The sequence below is a fragment of the Acartia tonsa genome, chromosome 14, assembly GCF_053477335.1.
Source record: "Acartia tonsa isolate MP-2025a chromosome 14, ASM5347733v1, whole genome shotgun sequence".
Taxonomy (NCBI): domain Eukaryota; kingdom Metazoa; phylum Arthropoda; class Copepoda; order Calanoida; family Acartiidae; genus Acartia; species Acartia tonsa.
The window spans coordinates 34,274,643-34,295,218 of record NC_137273.1 but is presented as its reverse complement, the minus strand read 5'-3'; the positions used below and the strand labels follow the sequence as shown (position 1 = coordinate 34,295,218).

Here is a 20,576-nt window from a genome sequence, read left to right as displayed (position 1 = left end):
TGAAGTGTTTAGCAGCCATTCTTGCAAAAGGTTGAATATTTGAGCGTAAGAAAAATGCGCTAAAACCATTTTTTGACGTTGACACCTAAGTTTTGAATTTTAGATTTTACTGTACTTTTTAAATAAAAACTGAAATAATTTTTTAGTGTTCTATTAATTGCATTAAAAAACGAAGAAAATAAGCCATTAATCATTAAATTCTGATAACTATAAGTGGGGTAAAATTGCTTTCAAAAAAGTTCTCATAAAAAAACACTGTATAATTTACAGTCCATTGACCCCTCCGTCCCTATCTGACATAATTATCATATTTGTATACCTGGAACAAAGTTTCTTTCTCCCCAAGAAACTCTCTGGGCCAAACCATTGACATTGTCTTGTTACAAAGGTCATCAGACATGCTATTCACAGTTCTACCCATACTAAATCAAGTAAATTCTTATATATACAAGTAACAAGATGTCTATCTGTATGTTAGTCTGTCTGTGTGTAACGGTATGGTGATGTTACAAAGCTCCTCAGACATGCTGTTCACAGTTCTACCCATACTAAATCAAGTAAATTCTTATATATACAAGTAACAAGATGTCTATCTGTATGTCTGTCTGTCTGTCTGTGTGTAGCGGTATGGTGGTGTTACAAAGCTCCTCAGGCATGCTGTTCGCAGTTTTACCCATACTAAATCATATAAATCCCTAAATGAAAGTAACAGGATGTCTGTAAGTGTGTGTGTCTGTCTGTCTGTCAGTAACCTCATTTCTACCCATACTAAATCATATTGGGGTTCAGTGCTCGATAGGCAAATTGAGATAAAGCACCTCATTGAATTCTCTTTTTTTTTATTGTCTTACTAAAATAGTACTTTATTTAAAATTTTGATTTTTGGACAGTCAAACTCCTTTGTTAAGTCAAAAAAGTGAAGATATTATCTTATACCTCATGAAGATCCTACGCATGTCAATATCAAACATCCAGAAGTGAGCCTTGAGGTTTCCCATCCTGCCAGGATGCAGAGCTTTTATCACCAGGTACATAAACTAGATAGATAGATTGATATATGTACAGATAGAGACAGATAAATATAATGTATATTTATAGAAAGATAGATATTGTTTTGGTAGCTAGTTATAGACAAGCTTTGCAATAAAAAAAAACAACACAAAACAGACCGACTGCCGATATAATCCATCTTTATTGATCAAAGGTTATTCAAACAGTTGCAAATTCCTGAAATTACATACATAAATTAATGATCATAATTGAGACAAAATATTTAAATTAACATCTTAAATTCAAATGTATAAGTTAAGTTTTTTTAATAAAGAAAGACTTACTGTTTTAAAGTTATTAACAAAATCTGAGAGTAGCTATAGTCCTGGCTGCTTTAGGTTTGAATGAATACACGTTACTACTGCTAAAAAGCCATGTGGAGGGGAAAAAAGCACATTGTAGAATGGCGGAAAAAGAAATCCAGTTTGTGTGAAAAAAGGTCGTCTTAAAGATTATTTGAATAAGGAATTATAATGCATATTTTTAAAAAAACTATATCACATAACATATTTAATATTTTATTTTCCAAATTATAGAAAATGACTATTTCTTGCTGAAACAGATATATATAAAGATAGAGGCACAGATATGAGATAAATGTATGTATGTATGTAGCCCTGATTATCTGAAGTTAGGATTCAGATGCACACGGAGATTGGAGGTGAGAATCCTTTGTTACATTACAAGCTGACCCGCAATTTTCATGGAAGCTACTCAATTATTTCATCACCCTGGCCTAGAGTTTTGGTAGATAACAGGAAAATATGTTGACGAATAGAATATAGACAAACTGACAAAGAAAATTATACAGCAGTTTTTCATAAAAAAGGGGAAAAAAGAGAATAAAGAAAATGACGTATAATAGGAATTCACGAAACTTTTGTTAAAATATATATTTTTTTGTAGCTTTACGGACACAGACATACGGACTAAGTATATTAGATCAAATGGTTTTTCAAAAGATATAAATTCGTGTAGACTTTCTCTAAATAGCAGCTAGAAATTAACATTTCCCCCATAACTTTACGGACTGACGGACGGACAGACAAAGTGAATTAAAACACACCTGATAAAAGAGTCCATAGAAACCATTTGATCCATGGAAAGCAGCATGGAATAGGCAGGTTTCTACAATCTGTTAAATCAATCAACCTTTTATTATTGTTTTCATTACAATTTGACCAGGGAGGGAAGGGACATTGGACTAAAAATTATCGGGGTAACCTATGTTTTATTAACACTTTATCTCATTAAGTACCTTTAATATTTATAACTTTTAATTGGTTGGTTTAAACAAGCAGTGTCCAAAAATTTTGACCAATATTTTTAATCTACAGTAATTTTGTTTGTCATTCTTAGGGATGTACAATAAATTCCATAACCTTTAAAGTCCCTGGAATTTGACAAAGCTAGTCTTTAATTTTAGCTCTCTTTTTCTTTACTTAATAAGCAAGATTTTAAAAGTGGCTTAGTAAACTTATTAATTCAATTCAATAAATCAAAATTACAACTATTAAAAGAAAAATTTGCTAAAGTATTTTTAAAAGTAAAACAAAATTAAAAAAGGGTTTCCTTCTTGTGTTCAATTGAGAGTTTCAAATTCTTGGTGGTGTAGATGTAGGAGGCCAACTTTCTATCATTCTAAAATAAATAGTTTTGGGCGGTTATGTGCGCAAAAAATACCCTTCCCACCTTATTTTTTAAGAAAAATATGGGGGTTGGTTGGTTTTTCGTTGGTTATGTATCAGGTCAAGTTTTGTACTTAGTAGCCTCGAACCGAACGCCCCCACAGTTTTAGGGCCCACTATAAGATAGAGATATAGAAGGAAAAGTATTTATACTGCTGCTTTGTCGAGTATGCGCATCAATTGTTAGTGTAGAGGATATGCACCATTGCAAAGTTTGAACTTCCACATAAAGGTCGTGCAATCAAAGGGATGGTTTTCTGTAAGACGTGTTTGGCCGCGTAATCATGCACTTCGTTAGCAAGATTTGGATTTTAAGACCCAACTTTTTATCACGTCCAAGGGGGTGGGAGACCAAATGGTATTTACCCCTCCCCCCATCTCAGAAACCTCTTAAATTAAAAAAAAATGCATTAGATAATATTACCGCCCTAAAACCTTAAAATCCCTCATCCCCCCCCCCCTCCCTCCTAAAAAAATTATACCTCTTTATGGAAAGCGGGCATTGCCTTCTTCGCGAGCTTAAACAGCTTTCTACAATTTAATAATGCTATTCAAATCCTTAACAAAAGTAATAGGATGTCTATCTGTCTCTGTGTCTATAGCCAAAGATGAAAAAAAATCTTCGTCTTCTTATTCTTTTTCAAGTTGGACAGTTACCGCAAGGTTACAATTGAATCAAGACAAAAATAAGTGCCGAGCTCTGGGACCTATGTATGGTGAAATTAGACATAAAACCATGATGATTCCAGGTAAAACCAAAATATTTCAGCAGGGTAAAATTAGATTTGAAAATTTCCTTCAGGAGTGGTTTTATGAAGAACTTTATAAAAGCAAAGTTGTTCAAAATTTCAAATAAATCATAGTTGCTTTTCTACTTATGATTATGCGGCAACTCCTAGCGGATGAAAATTGAACTTGAAATTTCCAAATCTAATTTTCTCAAAAATACCCCGCTGAAATATTTTGGTTTTACCTGAAATCATCATGGTTTTATGTGTAATTTCACCAATCATAGGTCCCAGAGCTCGGCACTTACTTTTGTCTTGATTCAATTGTAGCCTGGCGTGAGTTTATTGTGTAATAAGTCTATTGTCACTTGAATTGATTGAATGATCTCTGACTTAATATAAACAAAATGTTCGTCTGCCATGCATTCATTTTTAAGTTGGACGGATCACTGTGTCTGATTGTCTGACTAGGGTAATAAGTCTACTGTCACTTGAGTTATTGGATTGATTAATATCAACAAAATCTTTGTATGTTAGATATTCTTTTTAAATTTGACGATTTATTTTGTCTGATTGGCCTCTAGGGTATTAAGTCTATTGTCACTTGAGTTATTGGATTGATTAATATCAACAAAAATCTTTGTATGGTAGAAATTACCTTACAAGTTGGACGATTTATTGTGTCTGATTAACCTCTATGGTAATAAGTCTATTGAATTGAATCATCTATTTACAAAAGATTACATTCCTGAGATTGTTAGTGAGAGATAGAATGTAGGTGAGGTAGTAACCAAGCTCATTTAGTAGGATCTGTAGCAAGTCCAAATGGGGCAACGCTTTCAGCCTAGATGTAAGTAAAATAAGTATTTAGGAGCTAAATGGAAGCTGGATGGAAGACCGGACAAAGTGAGTTCTAAAGCTGTTGTTCAGTGGCCATAAAAAAAGAAAGGAATAAAGAAAAAAAAGGATATAATAAACATTAGGTATAAATTATATAAAATAACGTTTTTATTAAAATGTTTTTTATTCGTTAACTTGGGTATGGGTACCTTTATTTAAAATTAAAATCTTAATTAGTTGATTCAAAAAGTTGATTGTCCAAACTTCACAACCATTAGTTTTAATCAATAGAAGGGATCTTAAATTTTGTTTATAATCATTGGGGATATATAATATATGTATATTATTTCATCTATATCATAGTTTATTGGATTATTCCTTAAGATCCCCGATAAGACTGCAATTGTACCTGTCCTCAAATTCTTTGGTTGTTTTCTTCCTCATTTCTCTGACGTCAGAATGTTCGGGAAACAGGAAGTTGAAAGCTTGAAATGCCAAGGATCTTTTTAAAAAAAACGAATCATAACTAAAGACATTAAAAATGATTCCTATTTCTGCTAAGTCAGATAGACAATAAGTAGATTTAGGAATGCCTTTGCCTGAAACTGAAATAAATCATTGACATGCAAAGTTAGGATTTTCAGATAAAGGTAATCTAATTAAAGGTTTAAATGTCTACACGACGGTCTGTAGTATTCATTCAGTCAACTTGATAACTAATTGTCTTATCCCTTAATATCCCTGCAGGTTACCTGAAATCTTCTACAGAGTCATGGAGTAGTATCATGTACAAACAATGTTTAATAACTCTGGTGGGTACATTGTCTTATCCCTTATTATCCCTGCAGGTTAACTGAAATCTTCCAGAGTCATGTAGCAGCATCAGGTACAAACAATGTTTAATAACTCTGGTGGGTACATTGTCTTATCCCTTATTATCCCTGCAGGTTAACTGAAATCTTCCAGAGTCATGTAGCAGCATCAGGTACAAACAATGTTTAATAACTAGTTGGTACATTGTCTTATCCCTTAATATCCCTGCAGGTTACCTGAAATCTTCTACAGAATCATGTAGCAGCATCAGGTACAAACAATGTTTAATAACTCTGGTGGGTACATTGTCTTATCCCTTATTATCCCTGCAGGTTAACTGAAATCTTCCAGAGTCATGTAGCAGCATCAGGTACAAACAATGTTTAATAACTAGTTGGTACATTGTCTTATCCCTTAATATCCCTGCAGGTTACCTGAAATCTTCTACAGAATCATGTAGCAGCATCAGGTACAAACAATGTTTAATAACTCTGGTGGGTACATTGTCTTATCCCTTATTATCCCTGCAGGTTAACTGAAATCTTCCAGAGTCATGTAGCAGCATCAGGTACAAACAATGTTTAATAACTAGTTGGTACATTGTCTTATCCCTTAATATCCCTGCAGGTTACCTGAAATCTTCTACAGAATCATGTAGCAGCATCAGGTACAAACAATGTTTAATAACTCTAGTTGGTACACCGGTATCGTACTGTGACATGTCTAAATGAAAATGTGGTTTTAGGCAGGGAGTAAGGGAGGGGACAATGGGCAATTAATTCAATATAAGAGTTATCAAAGAAAGGGCATGGAATCCAGTTTAATCCAATAAAGTTGTAGGAAATTATAAAGGGATTGTTAATTGAATAATAGATTTCCATAGCGTCATGTAAAGTGAAATCACAACTTGTTTTTGATGAAATATATTGAGGTTTTTTGGTGTGATTTTTATATTAAAAGATTATTGGACCCGGCCAGCTGCTAGCAAGAATATGACTGCCCCTTTTTATTCTGTTTATTTCCCTTGCCCATTGCCCCCACCTCCCTTCTCCCTTCTCCCCGTCTGCTACATTCCAAACTAACACAACGAGTGTTTATTTCCCTTCCCCCCACTTCCCTTATCCCTTCTCCCCGTCTGCAATATTCAAAACATACATAACGAGTAGGGGCATTCTATGCGCAAGTCCCCAAACTCAGTCAGAAACTGCTAAATTCTTGCACATTCCCTTTAAGCCAGTCCCCAAAGTCTGAGACTCCTAAAAATTGAATATTCGATCCATTGTCCCCTCCCTTACTCCCTGGGTTTTAGGCAATTTCTATTTTTAGTTATAAATTTATCTTGACCATAACATTTAAAAATTGGTAACTACTGCTGCTTGCTTCATAACGAAATATATTCCAAAGAAAAAAATCTTCCAATCGCATCTGCAATAGAAAACAGCAACATAAACAAAAAAAAGCATTAAGAATTCAACAAAATATATTATAAAAAATACATTTTTACTTTTTCTTTTCAAATCTAAATTGAAAATGAGGTGTGTCGACATTTCAACCCAACCTCAAGTGCCCCTAGAGGCCTCTAAATGTAAATGTAAATAAAATAGCATTATAGGAAAATGTTAAACCTTGGAAGAAGCAACTGGGCTCGCCAGTACAACATCCATCTGCCTTACAGATCTGACCGACCAGGGCTAAATATATACAATTATTTCATCTGGGTATTTAACAGCCAGTTGAATTTTAGTACCTAGCAATTTTACTCTAAAATATGAAATGTCCGTCTGTGTGTCTGTTGAAAACAGTTAGTAAGCGTGTTTTTTTATGCAAATAATTTATTTATTCTTTTCCCTAAGCTAATAAGAATCCAGTAAGTTTACTTAAGTACATAGACACTTTTCCGCGGTTAGTAAAATGAAAAATAATAGGATCAATTTTGTTTTGTTATCCCTGCCAGGAGCCGAAGGCCTGGGCCAACAAAACAAACATTAATTTCATTTTCTTTTTATTACTCATGGAAAATTCTCTAAATTGCGATACATTATTTTTCAGAACCGTTCTGTCTAAAACATTACCTGCCATTCGTTTTCCATTTCTGACTGTCCTGAAGACAACCTCCAGAGCCCTGTATCATTTATTTGTTCATTCAAACAACTAAGAATCACAGATTTTCAAGGGATTCGATAATCCTTATATTAAAGTAACAGGATGTCTATCTATTTGTTTGTTTATTTTTACCAAAGGTTCTCCTTTACAGGGTAGCTTCTGATAGATCCTATTAACTATTACGAGGGAGGGTACCTCCACCCGCAAAAGAGAAATTGCCCCTAGAAAAAATTACCTACCCCAAAATAATTTTAAAAAAAAATTAAATTAAAAAAGGGAAAGGAGTGGTAGCCCCCAACCCAACCCCCCCCCCCCCCAAAAAAAAAAAAAAAAAATTTTTTACTTTATCAAATTCAACTCGCTCCTCAATTGCCCCTAGATGCCTCTAGGGGCGTGGGCAATAAATTATCATACATTCTGAATAAAAAATAAATATACTATTCAAAAGTCAGGGATATATCCCCTGAAAAAAAATTAAAATAAACAATCCTGTGATCTTCAACGTTCATATCTTTCCTCCAGTCATCAACATTCTGCTCAATTACTATAATTTTTATCCAATAACAATCTGCTTTAACACGCCCCCTAGAGGGCTCTAGGGGTACTCAAGGAGAAGGGGAGGGAGCGGGAAATCAACCATTTAAATGTATGTCTGTATGTCTGAAGGAAGCCTTTGCTTTCGGTGCCATGATAACCTAACAACATAGCCTGAACTACACTAAAACACAAACGAACGAAAAGCTTCTTTCTTCCTTATTTTAAATTTTTTTCAAAAATGGGGGGATTGGGGTTTTATGTGGTCGAATAACTACGGAATTTCAGGGAAACAGCCAATAAATCTTTACCAGGATGTGGGTACCTCATACGGGCGAGGCTTCTGTTCATGACACTCAAAAGCCAGGTCAAACAACGCAGGATGACTAAGAGAACTAAATGTCTCCTTTTCCATAATAACAACCAGGGTATTAGTTTAAGTAACACCCATCAGACAACCAACTCTTTGATTGCACGACCTTTGTCTGAGAAGCCCTAACTGTGCATGGTAATGAGTAGCATGGTACGTGTTGAGCCAGGGTCGCTGGTAGTGGTAAGAATGTGGATAGTTATGGATTCCTTTCAGAGAATACGGTATATCTCTCTTGGCATACATTTTTTATCTTCAATTTTATAATTTCAAATAAACAAGTTATTTCATTTTATATCTGAAAAAAATTGGTCATAAAAAATATCACATTGATCAATATTTTACAACTCAACATTAGAAAAATAAAAAAATAAAAATCTAAAGTATAATTTTCGTTAAATAATCACATTTTATATCATAGATCATATATTACATATATTATTGTACAATAATAAAGATTTCAAAAAATATTTTTTTTTTTTAAGTAAACAAATGCAAAAATTCTATATATAACAAATCAGATTTTATCAACAAAGAATAAACTAATAATTAAATAGATATCTATAGAAAATTTAATAGGTATCTAATAGAACAACAACAAAAGCGTCATAAACCGTCAAATGCATATTTAAACTTTATAGATAAAAGGTGCTACAAAAAATCAAAGAAAGTTAACATAAATTTTTTTCATTACAATTTGCATTTAAATACATTAAATTATCACTGGATTTGGAATGAATCAAACTGTTTAATTATCAAAAAATATTAGAAATAATTTGTACAAAAAGATATTGCTCCTCTTAAGAAAATATAAGGTGATTTCTCTAAAGCGACCTAATCGAGCAAAGACACCCATATTGAAAATATGGAGCAGTGGATAGTATTTTAAGTTTTACTTCAGGTTAGATTAGGTCGTATTGGGTATAGGATAGCCCCGCAGAGTTAGGGAAACGAAAGTACAGGCTCCGCACAAAATTAAGGGAGAGAGGTTTCCGCACTCGATAAAAACTTTTAGAGAAAACACTTTTGAGCATAGCTACTACATAATCAGGAACTCTTCATCCATACGTCCTTAATTAATCAGGCAAATCTTCCATCCATTCCATGTCCATACCGTCAATAAATTCAGAGAGATGAGTTTTTAGTATGTACTGGAAGAACATCGGATGTTTCTGATAATTAACAACTTTATACACTTTAAAAAACATTCAGTAGGTATGTAGTAAATAAAATCTTTTTTAAGCGAAGCTTTTCTATAATAAGGGTCTTACGTAAAACCATTCGTTAATAACGGTAGGCTCTTATCTTTAATTTAAGCAAATTAGAAAAATGTTCTATCGACTTCAAACTTTGCATGATGATTCCTGTCACAGTTAGGTACGATTTAGAAAGCGTATTAACTCTATAATTGCTACCAGAATTGAGAGAACACTTTCTTTTATAGTATGTTTATAATCACGTTTTCTTATCCGTTGGCTCAATTTATTACATTTTGATTGGTTGGTTCCAAACTACTAGTGTTATAAATTTTCAACCAATAGGTAATTTTTAACTACAGAAAATGATCCATCGCTAACTGTCCTATCACCTAAAATCCAGGGAGTAAGGGAGGGGACAATGAATCGAAAAATTAATTTTTAGAAGTCTCAGACTTTGGGTACTGGCTTAAAGGGAATGTGCACGAATACAGCAGATTCTGACTGACTTTGGGTACTTTCGCAGCAATGCCCCGCTAACTAGCTGAGCTAGTTTTGAATATGCAGACAGAAAAATTTGTTACCTATTAATGGCTGGTTTTAACAAATATTTTTTCCCAAGAAAATGTCATTCATGTAGGTATAGAAACCCTACTGTGATATTTATGTATTAAATAATCTAAGAACCGCTTGAATTTACGTGTCAGTTATAAATATATGAGAAGGGTTGAGGTAGTTTTTCAAGTGATTAATTACAGAATGTTTACTACATTGTGATGTGTTGATAATTTAATTTTCAAGAAAATGATTTTTTTCTTAGAACTAATTTTGTTCTAAATTAGGCTACCATGATCCCTTTACAATTTTGGTAAAATTTTCTTGATAAATCTGGTTTTCATTGCTGTTCAGCAAACCCTCTTAAATTGAATTAATTGCCAATTGTCCCCTCCCTTACTCCCTGCCTAAAATCCCTGCAAAAGCGTATCTACTATAAATATTACACAATCTATGTATGACGTATGTATAAAGTTTCCTGTACTATTTGTCTCATTCTCGGTGGCATCAACATCTTTAGTGTATTGCTCAAACAGTCCACAGGATTAGCTAATTTTTGTAAAATAATCTTCTTCTGGCAATGAATTATTATTACTTGGATCTTACACAAGATTTTCATGTTCTCTAATAAAGTGAACTCTGTAGCGGGCTAAAATAACGATCTCCCACCCCTTACACCATCCCCTACAATAGTATTAGATATACGAGCTGACCAATAAATGACACAGAAAATAGCCAATAAACGACAGAGGAAATAGCATACAGGCGGATTGACACTCCAACAGTAAACAGGGTCAGCTGAAAACTGAGAAAATCATCATACAGACAGGCAGCGGGAAAGACAGACGAACAGACAGAAGGAGAGACACTTAAACAGTCGACAGGGTCAGCTGAAAGATAACATGAGAAAATCATCAGACAGACAGACAGATGAACAGACAGAAACAGACTGACAGACGAACAGACTGACAGATAGACACTCAAACAGTCAACGGGGTCATCTAAGAGATAACATGAGAAAATCATCAGACAGACAGACAGATGAACAGACAGGCGGACAGACAGACATATAAACAGTGACAGGATGATAAACAGACAGAAAAAACAGATTTAGCTGAAAAATTTTCATGAGATAATCATCAGACAGAGAGACAGACGGACAGTTAAACAAGAGACAGACTGATAATTTTTCGTGAAAAACTATAATACAATACGATCATTCTTCAGTTGGGCTCGGAACTGATTCTATTTCTAATCCAGCGGAAATATATCGGATTGCAATCCATACTGGAATAGACATTTCCCGCAATCCCGAAAACACGGGCTCAAAAAACTTGTTTTAATCTTATGATTGTACATTTTTATATTCGTAAAAAACTGGATTTCTTCGTATGGCTGAGAACCGGAAATGTAACGGATTGGAATCCATACTGTAAATCTGATTATCTATTCCTGTGTCATCATCAGTCAACTTCTTAGCTTCCTCTATCTCATCAAACATCGTCACCATCTAAATCAATCAAAATCATTGATTGAGTGGAAAATATAAATCTACCCCCCAAAACCATAGATACTTAGTGTTTTGTCTTAAGTCGTCAAAACACAAATTAATGATTGAAATGTTTTGACAATCCAATCATATTTTTAAAGTTTTAAACAATAAATGAAAAAACGTATTCATAAAACTTAAAGGAATAGCTAATTTACAGTAGAATGTCCCTCCCCCCTGATTTATCTAGGAGACAATAATAAATTAATAAATCTTCCTCCCTAAAACCTTAGATTCGTTCTGCCATTGGTAACATCAAATTGTCGTGGAGAAAGATTAGAATTTAACAAAATATTATTCTCATTAATTTTTATCCAATGTACTTTTCGGTACTTTCATTAAAAATTAAGCTATCACTAAACAGTGAATCCCTCCCAACAAAAAAAATAGAAGGGGGGGGGGGGTACTTTAATAAATAACCTCACCTGATTAAGAGACATAGTTTCACCCTTCTTTTTAATTTCTGCTATACTGTGCTTTGATATTCCTAGATAATATTAATATGTAATATTTAAATTTTACTATATTATGTAGGTATAAGAGGCTACGCCCTTGAGAGCTCTAAGGGCAATTAAGGTGGCGTGGGGTTGAATTCGCAACCCCCCTTTTTTATTTTGGTTTCAATGATTTAGCAAGATCCTTCGGTATAGACAGACAGTCAGAGATCCTATTACTTTTATATAAGGATTTGTATGGAAAAGGACACGTGGCGTGCAAAATGTTTGTCCAGGGGAATGCGAGAAAAGCACCTGAAAATTTTGGCCAAAATTGAGGGTGAGAGAAGTTGTACTACAGACAAGATCAGGGGTATTATTTTATCATCAGGGGAGAGTATTTCAAAAATAAGGAGACGGGGTTTTCAGTGCTCGCTACACTTTTTGAGGGAAACACACAAAAAATAAAACTTACCAATAAATGCCGGTTCATTAAATTCAGGTTCTCTCAATATTTTGTTATGCCGGCACATTTTACAAAACTCCATATGCACCCCCCAATGGTTTCTGGCACAACTAATGTTGCAGTACCTGAAAATAACAACATTTTTTTTAATGAAACTTATTGAGACTAAGAGACAATTATTTTTGAAGTCCTTAGGGGAAAAAATGACGAAAAACAACATTAAGAGTGAAAATAAAACTTTCATAGAAAATTTTGGCAGTAATATACGGCGAAGTGATTAATACCTAGTTGATTTTTTTTTATGAATTTGAAAGTGTAAATTTTTCTTATAATACATTCTACCATGGAGATGGAAAAAAATTTTTTTGAAGTTCAACACTGTATCATTCCTTATAAACCCTGTCAAAATTAGGAATATTTAGGAATTTTACTATAGATGTTGAATTGATACATACCCCTAATAATGATAAACAAAATTACCCCATCTATTGATTTGAACTATTAGTTGAAAAGTTACAAACCAATCAAAATTCAATGTAAGTAACTAAAGTTGGGTCGTATATAGGAAACAAAGTTGCGGATTTAGCCTATTCACAGTAGCTTTTCTCCTTTTAAAAGGTGAAGATAAACGAAACCAGCAACTTCGTTTCCTTTACATGATCCTTAAAGTTTTTATGCCATCTTATGAGATAACGTTGTCATTAAACTTTGGGAACCCCTGTTATTCACAGTGCCATGTCCCCTCCCTCCCTTACTCTTACCTCGCTAATCTACAACCAGCGCACAAGTAGAGGACGCCTCCATATTTAAGGCAACACCAATTCCAGCAGAGCGGTAGCTTTTTGTGACTGCTCGCCACATTCCATTGATCTCTGTACGTGCGTTATTATTATTTATTTCATGTCATTCACATTAGGGTTTGGCCGGATATCCGGCCATTTTCGATATCCGGCCGGTTACCGGATATTAAAACTATCCGAATACCGGATATCCGGCTGATTTTTACTGCCGGATATCCGGTTAGCCGGCAATTTGCCATAAATACATTAGGTGATCAGCAGGGATATTAAGGGATAAGACAATCAAGGATAAAGATGTAAGGGCGTTATTTTTTTCTATTTGAAAATTATCTAATGTTTATACAACAGAACTATGATAGAGAACGATAATTTAGGTTAGGTTATAGGCTAGAAGCCGAGCACCAGCGGCTATGCAGGCTATGGGGCTGAGCGCCCGAGGATAGGCAGGCTATGGGGCCGAGCGCTGCGGCTAGGCCGGCCATGGGGCCGAGCGCCGCGGCCAATCATAGTTCTGTCGGGAAAAATTAAAAATTGAAAAATTGAAAAAAAAACCTATGAGGATATTAAGCAAATGAATGAGAGAACGTGGTTTTAAAACTTTGGGTACCCGTATATTTTACAATATGCCTCCTTCCTTCCTAATTATACAAAACCAATGATTTGAATGTCCAAAGTCCATTCATAGATAGGTATATAAATATTGACAAAATGTGGCAATTTTTGGGGGAAATATTGTCCTAGTTAAGAACTTATCATAGCTTATTGAGACATGCAAAAAATAAATAATTTGAATTTCCTAGCGAAGGCTAAAGACTTGATTGTATTGAGTGGTGGCCAGGTATTGGTTGACAATGTGTTCCTACGCAGGAGATCTAGATCCAGACATAAAGCACTGTAGCAAATAAAACTTGTTCTGTTGAGTTTAGTAATTTGCCTACATCTTCAGTAGAACATTATATTGTTATTTAAAATTCTGCAGCTTAATCTATCAGCAATTACCCTTCCCCCCTCTCTACTTTATATAATGGTCAAAATGTTTCTTTAACACCAGCACTCCCCCCCCCCCCACCCTTCCTTGCCCTATTTAAGTAAATTTGTTGAAAAACTGCTTCAATACAGGATAAAGTTTAAGGACATACTAACATTTTTAGGACTTGATAATAGAGCTGCTTCGCTTATAACATTGTATCTCCTTTGTTGTCCTAGGAATCAGTGTTCCAAAAATCAAGCTAATCGAATAGTTATATCACATAAAAAATTGCTGTTAAAAAAGTTAAAAATCAACATGTTTAAACTGGACGTACGGACATTCTGGTAACAATTATAGAATTGCTATGTTTTCTTTATCCTACTTAACTAGTAAAGGAATCGCCATACAAAGTTTACTATCGATAGGACAATTCTAACATACCTAAATTAACAAAAAGAGCCAACTGTTACGGACTGACGGACGGACGGCCCGACCCTAATTATAGAAAAGCTTCACTTTTAATAAAAAGAAACACTCGAAAAGAAACATTATTTAATAGTATAATCTTGCATCGTATTATAAACAGCTTTCCGCGGATATAGAATGTAAAATTATAAGATTAAAACCAGTTTTTGTAGCCCCGAGGTGCCGAAGGCACGGGCTAAAAAACTGGTTTTAATATTATGATTATACAGGGTCATTCAAGAGAAATGATTTTTAAAAAAACTTAATTATGCATAGAAAATAAAAAAATTATGTAAAGTCCTTTAGGGTAAGGGGGGGGGGGAAATTTCGGTTTTTTTTCGGTTTTTTTGAAAAAAAATGGGGTAAATATTAATATTTTCAAATGAAACCAAGACTGGTAGAAAGCTTATGGAAAGGACTATCAGGTCCTAAAATGACGTTATCCTAGGACTTTTAGAAGTTTGCCGAAAATGACCGCAAAAAAGTTACCGAAAATTCCCCACCACCGGGGGAAATATCGGTAATTTTTTTCAACCTAAAAAAATCGATGAAAAACGAACATAAATAATCATAATTAGTATAGGTTATAGGGATTATCCACAAAAAGTTTCATAATGATCGAACTATTCCTTCTATGTTAAAAATGAATTTTTTTTAAAGATGCGAATTTTCGATTTTTTTTTCTCGAAATTTTTAAAAAAAAACTTAAAATTAATATAAGAAAAAAACGTATTTTATTACTTTTTAGGCCTGATCCTAAAAAAGCTCACATTGAACTATAGATTTAGCTCAAAAAACATGAAAATTGATTAAAAATTGACCTCAAAAATTAAATTTGAAGCAAAAGTGTCATCTTTGACAAAAATTCACCATTTTCACCCTGCATACATTTTCATTTTAAATATTTCTTTCTGTTCATTTTTATCTAGGAATAACATGATATTGTGTCAAAATGTTATTTATAACATCAATAGGGTTAATCTAGGTTGTTAGTAGGTAAGGTATTCAGGCTCAAAAAAAACCTAAAAATGAACCTAACCATAATTAAATTTCTTATTTAAATTTTGAGCCCCGGAGGGTTAGGGGTTAGCGGCAGTGGGGTGACTTCTAAACTAGAAGTTAATTTATAAGCATGAAAGCTTAAGTATAAGAAATCATCTCTCTTGGTCAAATAGTTCCTGAGAAAATTAAGGTTAGGTTCAATTTAAAATTTTATTTGAGCCCTGGAGGGCTAGGGGTTGGCGGGGGTGGGGGGTGACTTCTAAACTAGAAGGTAGCTTAAAAGCATAAAAGCTTAAGTTTAAGAAATCATATCTATTGGTCAAATGGTTCCTGAGAAAATTAAAGTTAGGTTCATTTTTAGGGTTTTTGAGCCCCGGAGGACTAGGGGTTGGTGGCAAGGGGGTGACTTCTAATCTAGAAGTTAGTTTATAAGCATAAAAGCTAAAGTTTAAGAAATCATCTCTACTGGTCAAATAGTTTCTGAAAAAATTAAGGTTAGGTTCATTTTAAGGGTTTTTTGAGCCCCGGGGGGCTAGGGGTTGGCGGCAGGGGGGCAACTTCTAAACTTAAACTTAGTTTATAAGTATAAAAGCTTAAGTTTAAAAAATCATCTCAATTGGTCAAATGGTTCCTGAGGAAAATTAAGGTTAGGTTCATTTTTAGGTTTTTTTTGAGCCCCAGAGGGCTAGGGGTTGGTGGCAGGGGGTGATTTCTAAACTAGAAAGTAGTTTATAAGCATAAAAGCTTAAGTTTAAGAAATTTTCTCTATTGGTCAAATGGTTCCTGAGAAAATTAAGGTTAGGTTAATTTTTAGGTTTTTTGAGCCCCGGAGGGCTAGGGGCTGGTGGCTAGGGGGTGACTTCTAAACCAGAAGGTAGTTTATAAGCATAAAAGCTTAAGTTTAAGAAATCATCTCTATTGGTCAAATGGTTCCTGAGAAAATTAAGGTTAGGTTAGTGAAATACATATATATTAAATTATTTTTGGAAATTACTGATTTTTCCCCCCGGCGCCAACTTTGGTCATTTTTGAAAAAAATATTAACCCGATTTTAAAGCTCTCAACGGTTTTGGAAAAAACGGGCAATTCTTAGTTCAAAAAGTTTTTCGGATCAGCTCTAGGTCTTACCATTTTTTGTGTACGTCGATCTTTACACACCTACTAAAAAATTTTTGAAAAAAATTTTTTTTCGTCCGACTTTGAGACCCAATAAGTACCCTTAATATTCATCTCACAAAAAAATCATTATATACTTTTTTGTAGGCAATTTAATAAGGAACAAATTTGCTTTTATGTTTTTTTCTGTCATTTGAGAGGAACATGGAGAAAAGGGTCATTTAATGAAGGTAGGTCGAAATTACCGAAAATGGCCCCTTACCGAAACTTCCCCCCCCTTACCCTATATATTTGGGAAACCTATTATGGGACTTTTATGTTTCAAATATTTAAAAATGATTATTTCAACAAATTATGCCCTTAAAACCGGTTTGTGCAAAGGCCTTTTTTTCGAAGATTTATAGATTTAAAGGGTGTGAAAAAAATACACACGTCTTTAAAATTCAAATTGCGCGGCTTGTTTTAATAGTAGAAAAATGTTGCATACCGTTAGATTCGTCATAATCTCAAGTTTTTAAAAATATAAGTACCATTTTTGTGCTATTTGTAGTTTAGAAGCTACGATGAAAAATGTGAGAAAGAGGTTTAAAAGTTTTAATTAATTGGAACATTTAATCACGTAGCTCCTATACCATACGTAGCACAGGAATGGTTTTTATATATTAAAAAACTAGAGCTTATGACGATTTTAACGATAAACATAACATTTTTCTACTATTAACACAAGCTGCGCAATTTGAATTTCAAAAAGGTATGCATTTTTTTACAACCTTTAAATTAGAAAATCTTCGAAAAAAAGGCCTTTGGAAAAACCGGTTTTTAGGGCATAATTTGTTGAAATAATCGTTTTTAAATATTTGAAACATAAATGTCCCATAATAGGTTTTCCAAATATATAAAAGATTTTACATAATTGTTTTATTTTCTATGCATAATTAAGTTTTTTTAAAAATCATTTCTCTTGAATGACCCTGTACATTTTTATTTTCGTAGAATTCTGGATATAATACGGTCCTAGACATAGTTTTTTCGTATTAATGAGAACCGGTTCTTATCCACCGGATTCGAATGAATACGAGAAAAATCTATTTCAAAGTCAAGGGGGTGGGTTTCTGTGCTCGACTAGGTACTTTCAGGAAAAGCACCATTGTTTCTTTACTCGTATAAACAGAACAAGGTACCTAGAGGAAATATTGCTACACGCGATCTTAAACCTTTCTTTGATTGCTCCATGCTAAAATATAAACATTATTATCGATCTTAGGGGATAAGATACTGCTAAAATAAAAATATTGTTATTGAAACAGGGACATTTAATTTAATATAATGTAATTTAAAGATCACAATATAGCCTTATATAATTAAAAGTAACAGTGTGTCTGTCTGTCTGTAAAAGCATCTCTCTAACCGCTGAACCGATAGGGTTCTCCTTTCCAAAGTAGCTTTTCATAGGTCCTGAGAAGGTTAATAACTAATTTAGTGGAGGTTTCTACAACCCTCCCAAGAAAAATTGCCCCTTGAAAAAAGTTTTTTTAAAATAACGCAATAAATTACAAGCCACAGTGTAAGAACTATAAAGATGCATCTGAAAAATAAATTTTGTATTTTGCATTTAATAAAATAATAATACTTACCGTTTTACCCAAATCTTCTCTACAAATGTCCACTGCTTTTTTAATATTTTCATCATGGACTTGTAGATCCTTTAAGAATAGTTTTTGTGTTAAATACTTTAGAAAACTTGTTCAAAGAACAAGGATGGGAACATCCTTAAGCACAATTGAATGAACAAACGGACAAAGTGAGTTGTAGAGGTGTAGGGGGGGGGGGGGGGGAATTAATATGCAAATGTTTTTGTAGCATAACCGAAAGTCTGACAGATAAAGTAAATTGTATACTGGATGCTTTTGGGGAAAAATCTGAATCTATCCCAAATAACAGCCGAGATTATTACATTTCCCCCATAGCGTTACTGACTGAAGGACAACGTTAGTTATAGTATACCTTCACTAATGTTAATAAATGTGGAAAAATTCGGGTATATTCCCTTTAGTGAGAGGCATTTCGTCGTATTTTCACAGTAGCTTTTCTCCTATTTCTAGCCCCTGCGGGAAGCTCTAACACTGAGGGGCCAATTGGCTAAACCTGCGGGGCAACCACCCAACCTTAACTAAAATAACCTATCAAAAGCTGCTGTGCAAATTCGACGAAACACCCCTTCAGAGGAGTTGTCACGAAAGGGACTATAACCAAAATTTCCATTAATTTTGAACACAAAACTTTCCTGCAAGTAGCAAAGATTCTCACAATAAAACTTTTTCTCAAAAAATTTGCTTTTTTTTGTTGGTTCAGATTTCTTACCAGGATCAACAATTGGTTCAGCAGCACTGAGAAAAATAAAGCTTGATTACTTCTTGTTGTACTTCATACTTTTTTTGGACTATTTATTAGACTAGTCCCCAAAGTTTTTAATAACGTTTTCTTATTCATTGGCTTTACAACTTTGGGAACATTAATTGAATTCTGATTGGTTGGTTCATTAATTATAATGATTCTAACAGTATGAATAACATTTTGCTACTATTAAAAATAAGCTCGCAATTTAAATTTCAAAAATGTACGCAATTTTGCACATTCTTTAAATTGACCATGATCCATTAATCTTCAGAAATAAGGAACATTGAAAAACCTGTTTTTGATGCATATTTTATTTTAAAACAATGAAATATTTTTTCTGATACAAAATGTCCCATGTCAATGAGAAAATGAGATATTGATTATTAACTTCTGTCAATGGTAAGGGGGTTAAATAAAGCAACTCTGTTGTCCTAGAGTATTAAATAAAAACACACTATACAGTTATAAGATTAAAACCAGTTTTGTTAACCCCAAGATGCCAAAGGCACTTTCTAACAAAACTGGTTTTAATATGATGATTATACATTTTTAGTTACCTGGTGATCATCTTTTTCCAAGTTTCCATTATCATATTTTGCTGTTCTTTTTTCTCAGGATCTAAAAAATATTTTGATTTAAAACTACAATACCTAATCATAAAACTGATAAAAAAAGATGCAATATAGATAACGTTTTATGGTTCTTTACAATAAATCTTATTGTACTCCAAGGGATGGTTTATAGCTATTTTGGTTAGTGTACCTCCATTTACATTCATAATTCAAAAAGAAGGTTCGACTTCCTACCCCCGGCCCCTTTCCCTGAAATGACTTAAGAGGTTTCAGAGGCATAGACGCTTGTAACCTTAGAAGTAGTTTAGCTTGTTAAAAAATGTACTTTACCTTCACCCTCGAGGCCAGCAGCCTCCCTTTCCTTCTTCTCTTTAATATTATCAGCTATTGTGAATTATTTATGAGTATTTTTTGTTGAATTATAAATCCATGATAACTAAGTTGTTGCTCACTTTAAAAATAGAAATAGAAGAGTAGAAGAATATTCTGAACCCTTTTTTCGTCAAATCTAAGAGAGAACATTCCTAGCAGACAAAAGTATTGTTTACTTTCGACTCAAGCTGATGTGGATTCATAAAAAATGATAGACTCGCTATTCGATAGTGAGGCAAAATTATTTTTGTGAAAAATCATCCAAAAGCACATTAAAAATCTACAAAAATTAAACAAAATCATATGTTAATAACCCTCTTAAGATTTTATTTCATTTTTGTAAATTTTTTTATGCGATAATGGAGGATTTTTCACAAAAATAATTTTGCCTCACCAGCGAGTTGCCAGCCTAACTTTTTTTTTAAGAATCCAACTTTGTTTCAAGCTTTCAAATTGTAAACGAAATTTTTGGGCAATTAATTCTGATTCCGCAAAGCTTTCTACTAAGAAAATATACTGTTAACAGCTGACTTTTATGTATGTATGAAATGAAAAA

General features: G+C 33.6%; 2 protein-coding genes across 4 annotated transcripts in view; both read right to left on the bottom strand.

Moving 5' to 3' along the window:
- LOC145306504 (uncharacterized) overlaps nucleotides 1-20,576 on the bottom strand; it is a 354,771-nt gene that overhangs the window by 5,373 nt on the left and 328,822 nt on the right. The window contains exons 2-13 of one of the 3 annotated variants that reach the window (XM_080148640.1): nucleotides 8,338-8,426; nucleotides 7,716-7,768; nucleotides 7,192-7,245; nucleotides 6,745-6,810; nucleotides 5,752-5,842; nucleotides 4,716-4,808; nucleotides 4,211-4,310; nucleotides 3,221-3,265; nucleotides 2,625-2,691; nucleotides 2,117-2,187; nucleotides 937-1,037; nucleotides 320-422 (exon numbers count right to left, since the gene is read on the bottom strand). In XM_080148640.1, coding sequence (XP_080004766.1) covers nucleotides 320-422; nucleotides 937-1,037; nucleotides 2,117-2,187; nucleotides 2,625-2,691; nucleotides 3,221-3,265; nucleotides 4,211-4,310; nucleotides 4,716-4,808; nucleotides 5,752-5,842; nucleotides 6,745-6,810; nucleotides 7,192-7,245; nucleotides 7,716-7,768; nucleotides 8,338-8,372 — 879 coding nt within the window. In that variant the 5' untranslated portion in view covers nucleotides 8,373-8,426. Of the gene's footprint in view, nucleotides 1-319; nucleotides 423-936; nucleotides 1,038-2,116; nucleotides 2,188-2,624; nucleotides 2,692-3,220; nucleotides 3,266-4,210; nucleotides 4,311-4,715; nucleotides 4,809-5,058; nucleotides 5,117-5,355; nucleotides 5,438-5,751; nucleotides 5,843-6,744; nucleotides 6,811-7,191; nucleotides 7,246-7,715; nucleotides 7,769-8,337; nucleotides 8,427-20,576 lie in introns of those variants that run through there. The other 2 variants (XM_080148643.1, XM_080148641.1) reach the window with 2 other exon arrangements.
- LOC145306506 (uncharacterized) lies at nucleotides 8,417-20,123 on the bottom strand. The gene is made up of 11 exons (XM_080148645.1): nucleotides 19,979-20,123; nucleotides 19,634-19,694; nucleotides 18,966-19,066; nucleotides 18,314-18,384; nucleotides 17,861-17,913; nucleotides 13,925-14,018; nucleotides 13,088-13,200; nucleotides 12,336-12,451; nucleotides 11,852-11,913; nucleotides 11,332-11,387; nucleotides 8,417-10,428 (listed from the first exon to the last, which is right to left on the bottom strand). The coding sequence occupies exons 2-11, from the start codon at nucleotides 19,666-19,668 to the stop codon at nucleotides 10,329-10,331; spliced, it is 801 nt and encodes a 266-aa protein (XP_080004771.1). The 5' UTR covers nucleotides 19,669-19,694; nucleotides 19,979-20,123; the 3' UTR covers nucleotides 8,417-10,328.

Coding starts and splice junctions, on each gene's coding strand:
- LOC145306506 (XM_080148645.1), bottom strand. CDS start 19,668: ATGATAATGGAAACTTGGAAAAAGATGATCACCAG. Junction 18,385..18,965: donor TGAGAATCTTTGCTACTTGC/AGGAAAGTTTTG, acceptor AACTATTCTTAA/AGGATCTACAAGTCCATGAT. Junction 11,388..11,851: donor AAACTATGTCTCTTAATCAG/GTGAGGTTATTT, acceptor TGATTGATTTAG/ATGGTGACGATGTTTGATGA.